Raw genomic sequence first — 12,219 nt, 5'->3', positions numbered from 1 at the left:
AGCAACCCTTGAAGGTGGGAAAAAGTGTTCCAAAAATTGCTCGTGCATATGTGCCCAAGTAGTAATTACACCAGGTGGAAGTGCGTTTAGCCAATCCTTAGCAGCTCCCTTGAAAGTAACGGGAAGCATTCTCAAAAGCGTCGTCTCTCTTGGAACATTAGGGAAGTTAAAGTAATCCGCTATGTCGTTTACAACATCAAGGTGTTTATATGCATCCTCATGGTCTTTCCCGGAAAATGGTACTTCTTTAAGTGCGGACAGAATGTTTCCCTTCAGCGGAATGGCGGGCTACACAAGACCTGGACCGGTGTCCTCTCGGATTCTCTTCTTATATGCCTCCATGGACATATCAGCAATGTTTGCCATCAAGTTTATCGGCTTGTCTTCGGGTTCAATATGTTCTAACTTGAATTCGGGTTCGGTCTCGTAATCCGAATCTTTTGGATTAGGATTTTGCTCAAAGCTTTCAATCTTGTTTTCTTCTTTCTTTTGATTGCTCGACTCTCCCACGTTCTTCTCTTTCTTCTTCCCAAAAACTGATTTAAGATCCTTGAAAGGCGACTTCTTTGGTGGTTGGTTTTCTCCTACATTCTTATCCGTCATTTTGTGAAGGGATGACTCTGGATCTTCAAGTGGTGGTATCAAAAGTGTGTTAGATCTACGGGTCATGAACTACTGTAACAAAAGCAAAAATAAAAACATAAAAACGAACAAAAACTGCTTAAGACTACCTACAGATTGTCCACCATGACGTGGTATAGAGCACCACGTCATGTTGTCGCAGCTAAACTAAACAGAAACGAAAAACAAAATAAAACGTAACTTACTAAGCTCGCATCATGAGTTCAGTTCTGAAATGAAAACTAATCCAAACACTTAACTTTTTTTAGGTTTTACCCCACAAAAAGGATCGATTAACCTAAAGCAAATAAATTAAAAATCAAATAAGCCGTTCCCCGGCAACGGCACCAAAAACTCGATGTTTTCTAATAGCTACACCTAATTTTACCTCCTATCCTACTAGCTATCCGACCCAGGGCAGTGTACCATTTCACAAATAGTATAGCACAAACAGTCGAGTATCGATCTCAGGGAACGAAATGAATTGTTTAAGCTACTTACTATTAAATTAACCTAAAATTCTAAGCAAAAGTAAAATGGTTTTTTTTATCTAATTTTGCAAGTTTAGACAAACTTAAATTCTTAACAACTATTCGATCAATATTCAAAACACTTATGTTAGTTCAAATCCACTTTCCCTCAATGGTTAGCTATTTATTATGGATAATTTCCGTTGGTTACCAATTAATATATTATTAGCAATTTGAGTCCAATTTTACCAATGTTAAATTAATTCATGTAGAGCTATGCATGGTCATACTTAATTTAACACATAATCAGTTATTAAACAGGATTGGAGCTATGTAAGATTGAGTTAAAAAACACAATTACGTTCACAATATGTGTTCTCTAGCACATCCAAATTCAAATACTTTAATTACTTATCTAAGATTGGTTCGATCTTAGCTCTAATAATCTAATGGTCACTAAATTACTAGGTAATCAAATTCATGCAGATTAATGGTCACTAAACTACACAGAATATGAATTAAAACTAGATAGGTATAACCTGTGATCGACACCCTACTTACCTAAGCTATTATGATTTTTCTGTTGTTGAGCCGTATCGACCACCTCTTCCGTTCCTATTTTGTGCCAAGGAAAATTTGATAAATCAAGGAAACACAATGTTCATGGAGCATAAAGAACTTAAAGAGCAATTGGAAAGAAGAAAAGCCTTCGAAACCTCTAATGTCAACACCAATGATTTTTGAGGTGTTTGCTTTTACAAGACCACCAAATCCAGTAACAGAGTTGATTGAAGAAAAAGAAGAAGAGAGTGATGAGTCCAATTTTGATAATAAAAACCTAGAAAGAGACAAGACAAAAGCTAAAGACACATGAATGAGGAAAGTACCCAAGCGAAAGCACAAAGAAGATGTCAACTCAACAATGCAAGAAAGCTCAAGAAAGGCATTCAATGGATGGGTTGCCTACAAGAGAATAAGGCTCAAGATGATGGAGAACATGGAGGTTACAGTTCCACCTGGCGCAACGTAGATTGGGAAGGAGTCTGACTTACGACTCGTTTAAAAAGAAGCATTTCTTAGGAGGCAACCAAATGTTTTTAGAGTTTGCATTTTCTTTTCTTTTTATTTAGTTTTAGTTTTAGTTTTATTTTTCCTTTTAGTTTTATTTTACTTTAACCGAATGAAGATGTGTTTCTCTAGTTCTTGATCTTATTTTGTAGTCTTGAACGAAAGTGAAGCAGTGAATGAGCTTAATTTGAAGAAGTTGTGCGATTTTTGAAGTTCATAATTGAAGAACAAGTATTTGAATTAAAGCAATCTAGTATCAAATTCAGCATGCTAGGTTTAAACAATCAAACATAAGCCATTAACCAAATAGAAAAATCCGTACTAACATAACTAAACCATGAGTTCCAGCTTCATCTAGCTAACATAAGCAGCTAGATTTAGCTACTCATAGTAACAATCAAACAAGCAATCTTCATAATTAAAAGCATAATAATGTACCAAACTAAGAATTAAGTATGATCTTCTTCTTCTTCCTTGGTTGAAATTACTAGATTCCCATCTTCTTTTTCTATGAAAAACGACTTCTGGAAACTATTTTCTCTCCAACCAACCTCTAAAATCTGTAAGCATCAAGACTATTTATAAATTTCGATTTTAACCTCCTCATGTCGTGAGAAAAGGATTCTCACATCGTGAGCTTAGTATTTATCCGTATTGAACAAGGATTCTTGCCTCTGGATGTTTATCTTCTAAAACATTAATACTCACTACGTGAGGCTTGATTACGTCGTGAGGTCGTCTTTTTGCTGAATTCTTCATCTTTTAAGCTTTAAACCTCCAAAGTTCCAATCCTTGTCGCCTTTAGTCCTTATTCTTCAAGGTGACTTCTTTTAGCTGCAAATACAATTACATCTTATAAGTACCACTTATCTATGAAAATAACCAAAATATTAATCAAAATGTATTCAAATATTGCCTAAAAATATGTATAAATATGGCAATATTAGCACCCCATGCTTCTACTAGATAGAATGAATCCCATGCTTGTATGGTATAGACTTTACTTTTGATTATTTAAATAGCCATGTCTGGACTAACCTAGTTAGTTTCATCCATATCTTCCTAAAAGAATAGATAACTTTTATATTTTATAAACAAAGTTTATAAAATATAGACTTTAATTTTTTGTAAAAGACAAAACAATTTATCTAGTCCAAAATGTTGTACATGACTTAATAATTCATACCATATGAATTATGTAATATTATTTGCTAATAAAAATTATTATTTCCTAGAAATATATAATTGCCAATTAATTATAAGAGTTTATTGAATATTTATTAAAATCAATTTCTAATAAATAATAAATTATATCAAGTTGTTGTTAGTGTGGCCCATTAGTATCCTATGTTAATTAGCAATATCACTTTAATATGATTCTTGAGCATACTAGATCTTTCAATGAGCTCTTCAATGTCACCAATGGATGCTAAAAACGATTTGGGCAGGAAGGGGGTGATGGAGGATGAGGGTGTGCAAACCCTAGCCTCCTACTTCCCTTAAATATGGAGCAAAACACAATATTAGGGTTAGCCTGATCTCATGACGTGAACATATATGTGTCACGTCGTGTGCCTAAAAAATGGTCATGCGTTTCAGTCGAATGTCACGTCATTAGACCTTATGTCTCACGTCGTGACCCTCCTTAATTTGGGGTTTATCATTTTTATTTAATTCAAAATGTTGTTGGATCGAGTACTTGCATTTGGATGTTACATTGTTGTAACCAACAAACCCAATTTACAGAACATTTACTATTTCTATCACGAAACCATAAGAAAAAAATTCATTTATCGCATCAAAAATTTGATCTTTTATAATCTTCTTACTTACAAAAAGTTGATCGTTTCAAAATAGCCACAAATACCAGAGGGTAGTACATATCCCCGCACCAATGATTCCTTTTTTTACAAAGAACTAGAATTGTCATCAATAGAGGGTAGTACATGTCACCGCATCAATGATTCATTTTTTTACATATAACTAGAATAGTCACAAAAGCATCAAACATAGCTCTTTGAAGCAACATTTTTTGGATAAAACTCAAGCAAAAAAACATTGCATTCCACGTTCTAGCTGCCACCTCACAGATAAAAAAATGGTCTAGTTGCTCAATTTCTATTGAACAAACATGACAAAGAGTATAAGGAATATTGATACCTCTTTTGTCTAAATTATCACTAGAAGGAAGCCGATCTAACAGGACACGCCAAACAAAAATATTCACCTTTCTAGGTATAAAAATGTTTCATCTCGTATGTAAGTCAATAGATCGTAGAACATGATTATCAGTCCATCTTCTAGTATCAGCAACAAAAAAGTTCCACAATCCCTTATATCCCGCCACCATTTATCTTCACAATCCGAAAGAACAATAACTTGTAGCACCACCAACAAGTCGTTTAATTGAATGTACTCGACTCCTCCTCTAATATCCCGATGTCATTGCCATTTCCATCCAGCATCAGACCACATATAAAAAATCGAGCATTCTAGGTTTGTGTCGATATGGTATAGCTGAGGGAAAGAAGTCGATAAAGTTTGATCCCTACCCAAGAATTTGTCAAAATTATAGTCAAACAACCATTACCAATCTACCTCTTCAAACCAAGTGATCTATAATTTTTTTTTCCACCAACCGAGAACTAGATAAAATAATATGAGCCCACAGCCCATAACTGCTAGCCCTATGTTGACCCATCTCGAAACCTCTTTGATCACCATACAAAGCTTTAATAACTTCAACCCAAATCATAGAAATATTATTCAGAAAATGCCATCTTCATTTTTGTAGTAACTTAACATTTATAGCTGATAAGCTTCACGTAACCCTCCTTTGCATCTTTCTGCTAGCACTAAGACCCATTTGACCTGGTGCATTTTACTAACAACATCATCACTACCCCCAAAAAATTGATCTACTCGATTCAAGGTCTTTAGCAACCACCAACGAAAGGAGAAATATAGAAATATAATATATATACCAATAGCACCCATAATCGATTTCAAAAGCATAGCTCGGCCACCAATCGATAAAGTTGTAACATTCCATTTTGACAATTTTTATGAAGCTTTGATTTCACTAGATCCCAACTTCCTATTTGGACATGTTTTGACTAACCGGTAAACCAAGATAAGTAAAAAAAGCAGTTTATATGGTTTACATCCCATGGCCTTTGCAAAACAACTAACCTCATCCCATAACACCCCAATTCAAAAAAAAAAATCAAATTTTGCTAACTATCCCAATCGCCAAGAATAATCACATCGTTTGCATAAAGAAAATAAAAAATCTTTAAATCACGTCTGTCAATCTGCACTCCGGAATAAATATCCGCATCATTTGCATCTTCAATGGTTATATTTAACCCTTCCATAAGAAGAATGAAAAAGAAAAGGCGATAAAGGATTTCCATGTCTCAGTAACGTCTAACCCCCTCTGTAGAACTTACTCGTAGGACTACCATTCATCATAATAGAATCCCTAGCCGACTAAAGACAAGCTTGTATCCAAGTTCTTCATTTGGATCCAAAGTTCAAAAACAGCATAACACAATCTAAATACTCCCAACTCGTCGAATCATAAGCCTTTACAAAGTCAATTTTAGAGTCATCGATCTTTTTTTCCTTCTTTTTATACCATTCAACTACTTCATAAGCCAAAATCTTATATCGAACAAATATAAGACTAATATGCCTAAAATCATTAACCACAACCGAACTACTAACCTTCAGGATCAAAGTAATAAAAGAAAATTTGCAACCGGCAGGTATTCTAGAATTTTCGAAAAAATCAGCCATAAATTATAAAATATCCGATTTTAGCAAATCTCATACCGCTTTATGAATTCAAAATTAAAACCATATGGACCCGGGGCTTTTTCGCTACCACAAGCCCACACTGCCATTTTTACTTCTTCCTGAAAAACCGAGGCTTCAAGAAAAAGAAAAAGGGATTGCTTAACCAGAGCTCTTCCTCTCCTTCAGGATGACCGCAAACTTTTTAAACTATTTTTCATAAAATTCGAAAAACAATTCTTTTACAGTAACCTCTGTCATCCAATCCAAACCTACGTCCACACCTTAAATATCAAGTTGCATAAGTTTTCTATTCTATATACCATGATTTTTTTTAGAGTTTTCATCATCTTTTTATACTCCATTTAATCTTGAGCCACATGTTTCATCTGTATATATTTCTAATTCAAATAGTTGAGTCTTGATACAAAACATCTTTCTTCCATAATCTCATTCGAAGGTAACCCATCATCCACTACTTTATCAATATCTTTTAATCTATTTAAAAATTGAACTTAGGAAGAATTTCTTTTAGTTTTTTCCAAACCTCACCATCCCCTTATAGTCTATTTAAGCCTTTTTAGCTTATCCTTGAACCGAATACTAGCCCCTCCATTAGTAGCACTATAATCCAAACCCCAAGAATTTTTTAAAATATGATCAAAATCTAGCTCATATATCCAAGAGGAAAACATTTTAAACGGTCTAGGTCCAAAATCCAACACAACATTTGACTATTAAAACGGGTCTATGATCCGAAATATTTGATTCAAAGCAGAAAAATGAGAGAAATGAGTAAACACCTCTTCTGAAACAAATAACCGGTCTAATTTACTTTGTTTTGTTCCATTTGGACTCACCTTAGTAAAAGAAAAAAGCCCCCATAGCCACTTCAAGAATCTCACTATCATTAATAGAATCATTATAATCTTGTGCTAACTCTTTGAAAGAACACACAACCAAATCTTTCAGACTCATTTCTAATTGTATTAAAATCTCCAAAGACGATATACGCACCCTTATTTCTTCTCATAAACATTGTATACTCATTACTCCCATACCAACTTTTACTACGAATCCTGTGGAGCGTACATATTCACTAAGGGGGTGTTTGGATAAGGGAAAAATAGGCTGCTTATTGTTTATTGCTTAATCCCAACGCAATAAGCAAATTTAAGTGTTTTGGATAGGATGTTGGGAAAATTAGGGTTTGCGGTGGAGATCTGGATACCAGCTTGGATCGTGATATCATTTTCCAAACTAATATTTCTACCCTATGCCTGGGTTACAAGAAATTCAGCCTAGGATAATCCAAGCGGACACTTACGTTTCTAGGCACAGAAAACGTAAGCTATTATGCTAAAGGGTTTTGTGAATGTGTGATGAAAAACGAGAGCTAAAGAACGTGGCCCCCTTCTGAAAAGAAGAGTTGTTTATATACTAAACACGATTAGGGTTTCATTAGGGTTGGGCCGTCATTAGTTGCATTGGAAGTCAATAATATTAATCCGGATTAGGGTTACCAAAACTAACGAGTTTTGTTAGTTTTACCATAATCACTCTCAAGAAATTGAGTTTTCCATTAAGTTCCCCTGGCGGGACCCCACCCAGGGGCTCTGTCCCTTGGACCCCGCTAGGGGCGCTGCCCTTAAACCCCGCCAAAGGGGCCGCTGCCCCTTTGGAAACCCTGGACCCAAGGGTGCTGCCCCCGGACCCTCGACTAGTCGTCGAACCGGCTTCTGACTCGATCTTATACATGCGTGCACTCCGCACAACCCCGTACATGTATCAGAGTACAAATCATGAAGCCCCTTAGCTCACATGTTAGTTCCAGTTACTTAAAATGACATGGTGACACTAAAATCACCAACATAGGAGTCTTTAAAAATCAGCTTATTGCGGTAGGAATAAGTTAAATAAACTGATTTTAATAAGCAATGGAAGGAATGCTTATTGCTTATTGATCATTTTAGTCATATAAGTTGTTTTATTTGTCAAACACTTCAAATGCTTATTGTTTATTGCTTATTCCCACCGCAATAAGCTAATCCAAACACATTTTAAAAAATTGTTTATTCTCACCACAATAAGCAAATAAGCAATAAACTAATAAGTTAAAAACTATTTATCCAAACACCCCCTAAATAACACGGGAATTTATAAAATATACATTCCCCTCTACTATCAATACATTATCGGTACCAATAATTTTATTTTTTTCAAACACCATTGGATCCCAAATAGACAAAATTCCACCTAATAACCCTCTAGCACTATTGTAGCTATATCAAAAGAGAAATTCCACAACTCTTTAAAAGAAACAAATTTATCGTGCTAACCCGAGTCACGTGTATAACAAGGAAAGACACTCCCAATTGTATCTTTTCATCTTATTCAATATACTACAAGCGTTGATAGATAAAATATTCATTTATTAACAAGAGACACACCCATTTCCTTTATTATTGATGACATATGACATATTCTCATTCATCCATTCATCTCGTGTCCCAACTTTGTGCCCACTTTAATGAACCGTGACACTGCATTAAAAACCATTTTTTCACTTCCAATACTCGATCTTCTTGATGATTGTGATTAACCTTTCCACAATTAAAGAAATTAATTATTATTTAATTTAGTTAATTTTTTGTAGATTGTTTTATACAAAATTATTTTAAATATATGATTGCTATTGTGGGCCATAAAAAAACAATGTGAAAAAACTCTTCTATAGTGGGCATTACATTATAATTATATTTGCAACAAGTTTGTTGTATTATCAAGTTGTGAGGATGTTATTTGGTTAAAATCAAAACTTGGTCATTAATTAAGTTTTTTGTTGGCAACTTATTTATGAACATGAAATAGTTTTCTTACATTGCTTTAAACATGTAAGCAGTATGTTTAATCCACCGTACTCAAACATTTTACAAAAATAAGACAAACAAGATAATTAAAAATAGAAGCTATCTCATATTACGCCTTTAAGTATCTTTAGTAATTTTTTCAAAATTACAATGAGAATGATAACATTGATTATACATGTCTAGTTGAGTAATATACGGAGTAACCCATGAAGATGCACACTCATATCTATAATGAGTCCATTGAGGCACAATAGGAGGCATAGGGTACCCTGCTTGTAATGTTAATTTGACATAATGGTTTCCATTAACAAGTCCAATTGCAATAGCAACACGTTCATGCCAAGTTGGTGGAGTAGACCAAAGTGGTAAATATGTCAAGCTATCTCCAACACTTAAACAATGTAATACCACATTATATCTTGAAGCAATCAAGATACCCATATCAGGCAAAGTCATCAAATACTCAAATGTCGCATCAATATCTGTACGAAAGAAATTCAAAGAGTCATGAAGTTGTAATCGACATTCCCTTCCAAAAATCTCATCGTATTCTTCCTTGTGTGTGTTTAACTCATCCACTAAATCAGATCGAATTGTAGGCCATGCATCTTCATTAAAACCAAGACAAACAGCTATTGCTCGAAATCCACAATTTCCATCACTTTTTACATCTTGTACTTCCGTTATGTACCTCTCGAACATATTCGGGAATTGATTAATGTACGAACACAAACATGAACAAGAACCATGTCTCAAAGGTTCAAAATTCCCCAAAACATTTTCCTTTTTCAAACAACTTTGTCTAAAGAGTTTTTCAATCGGTGGATCAACACGATTATTTCTCAAACACTCATCATACGTATGAGCATCGATATCACAAACCATAGTTTGTGATGCATCTTTCTCCTTTAAACTTCTTAGAAATTTTTGGCGTGCGTTGTATACAGTTTGTAAAGAAGACACGTTATTTTTATTTTGTTCCTTCAATGCTAATAGAATATCCATCGGTTTAACATTCTTTTTTGTCAATTCTTCCACCAAACGAGTTTCTTCATCAGACAGTCGTCTTGCATATGCATGACTCTCCACACGTTCTGCAGGTTCATGATTATGTTCATCACATATCACCCTTAACGTCCAAAAATCATTCGCCTTCGAGTATTTTGCCGCCAAATTAAACGGACAATTTATTTTTTTTGAAAATATATTTTTACGAGAGGAATTTTTACTTGTGTATATACCACCACGATCACACATTAGTACAACTAGATTAGGCTTGGATCTTCTTGTAACAATAACATAACCTAGAGAGCGTGCGACATTTTGGGCCCAATTCTTTAGATCTTCACTAGTATTGAACACCTGAAATTTACATTTGTTTTCGTTAACAAAATAAAATAATTAATAATGAACTTGATATGATAATTAATAATGAGCTTTGTATAACATACCATGTTGGTGGAAAATGGTGATGTAGTGTTGATAACAGAATGTCCTTCATCACTGTTTACTTCGTTTTCTTCACTTTTTACTTCATTTATGTGGAAATCCATCATTTGTTTTAACTGTTGATAAATATTACAATTTGTAAGTGATGAATAAGGAAGGATAAAAGCGAATAGTGATTGCAGAAATTGGTCAGTCATATTTGTTTTATATAACAGCTAATTGGGTTAATGCCGTAAATGGGTTACAAATTATTTGTTTTTTCACCATAATATTATTAATTTATAAAAATGTTATTAGAAAGTAAGGTAAGTATCTGGAACTTTGTGTTCATAATCAATTTATGGCGTTTCTATATGAAAATAGTATTTTATAAAAAAAAAAAAAAAACAAATAGTTTGTTAGCTATATTTTGTATACAATCGTAGTGTTGTTATGTCCGATTAATATTTTGTATTATGTATATACTACAAAGAAATATTTGACATAATAAAAAAAATAATAATAACGATGGGCAAATTACCTAAATCCATCATATTTTGATTTTTTTTGTTTCATATCATCTTTTAGTTTCGACAATAAAAATAATCATTTTTAAAATTATTTAATGTCGACTATGACTAGTGAAAATTTTGACATCAAACATTCCACTAAAACAACTAAATTTTCATAACTTTCTGTTCTGGCCACTTTAAATTTTGAAAATTTTTTATGACATATTTAACCTTGTCGACAAAGCAACATTTGTCTGATGTGTGGTTTTATGTATTCATAATAACTAAATAAAAGGGATTCTTTTCGTATAATATAAATTTAGTGGCAATATATAATCTTAATATTAATAAAAGTATAAAAGAGGAGTATTCACGATATATAGAAAGCAGGGGTGGGAATAGATTAACCCACATTTTAAAGTCAATCACTAGATTTAATTACCTTTATCCAAATTTTTATAACAAAGTAGTATCTAAATTTTAAACATATATAATGGGTAATTAGAAACAAATCTACTAACTAAAATAAAAAAATTATGGATAAAGTGAAAGAAAATTTCACTATGAACACCTCCATCGAACAAAATATTATTAGGCATTCGAATAATTCCACAAAATATTAACAAAAATTAGCAGATTAACAGAACCATGAACATCGATTGTTTAACACGACAACAAAAAAATAGTAGATTCGAAGAAATGAAGAATGGAAGATTGTAGATGGGTCGACATTTGAAATAAACCCTAACTTAAGTATTAACAAATGACAGATGGTAGATTTCGATATTAGAAGTAGAAAATTACCTTGTTATGGCATCCTCAGTCAAAACGTTGGCAACCGGCAGAACACAGCAGCGACGAGGAGCGACGGCGGTGGGGCAGAGTAGAGCGGAGGGCGGAAGCGGGGATTTTTTTTGCTATTTGCAATTTGAATTGTGTATTTGAGTGGCTTTTTATTTTTTGTGCGGGGACTCTTTGCTCTTCCGCCCATTATCTTGAAAATTGAAATTATTAAATACGATTTTTACTTTTTGACCAGATTATAATTTGATGGTTGGTAATTTGTCAAAATCCAAAAAAAACATATGGTATATTTTAATCAGTTTATGTATTAATTTTTATTCGTTTTCGTTAATAAACCACTTACGTTTTATATTTTTCCATTGTATGTAATCCATTATAACTTGGGCTAATGTTATAAAAACTGTCAAGTTTTCAGAGTTTTGTCGATTGTGTCTAAAGTTGAATTTTATGTACGTTTTTACTCTAGCATTTTTCAAAAAATATATGGTTTACCCTTTTACCGGTGATAACAGGTTACCATTATATTATTTTCGCAAAAAAACCCTTTAGTTTATAGTTTTTTACGTTTCTACCCTTTTATCGGTGACAACAGCGGGACATGTTACTTTAAAAACAGCCACAGACAAAGTCACCAAACATGAGAGATCG

At 33.4% G+C, this 12,219-nt stretch overlaps 1 protein-coding gene across 1 annotated transcript; it reads right to left on the bottom strand.

The window, feature by feature from the left end:
* Positions 1-8,910: 8,910 nt before the first annotated feature.
* LOC145073903 (uncharacterized) lies at positions 8,911-11,712 on the bottom strand. Its single transcript, XM_079020378.1, has 3 exons — positions 11,572-11,712; positions 10,279-10,392; positions 8,911-10,189 (listed from the first exon to the last, which is right to left on the bottom strand). The coding sequence occupies exons 2-3, from the start codon at positions 10,381-10,383 to the stop codon at positions 8,945-8,947; spliced, it is 1,350 nt and encodes a 449-aa protein (XP_078876504.1). The 5' UTR covers positions 10,384-10,392; positions 11,572-11,712; the 3' UTR covers positions 8,911-8,944.
* Between the last annotated feature and the right edge of the window lie 507 nt (positions 11,713-12,219).

Source organism: Lactuca serriola, chromosome 9 (assembly GCF_051521515.1).
Source record: "Lactuca serriola cultivar US96UC23 chromosome 9, Lser_US96UC23_V15, whole genome shotgun sequence".
Classification (NCBI taxonomy): Eukaryota; Viridiplantae; Streptophyta; class Magnoliopsida; order Asterales; family Asteraceae; genus Lactuca; species Lactuca serriola.
Note: the sequence above shows the minus strand (reverse complement) of the source record. Positions and strands in the feature narration are given on the sequence as shown.

Excerpts from the sequence above, each read along its gene's own strand:
- LOC145073903 (XM_079020378.1), bottom strand. The coding sequence starts at position 10,383 with ATGATGGATTTCCACATAAATGAAGTAAAAAGTGAAGAAAACGAAGTA. Across the intron at positions 10,190-10,278 it reads CACCATTTTCCACCAACATG|GTGTTCAATACTAGTGAAGA; the intron begins GTATGTTATACA and ends TGTAAATTTCAG.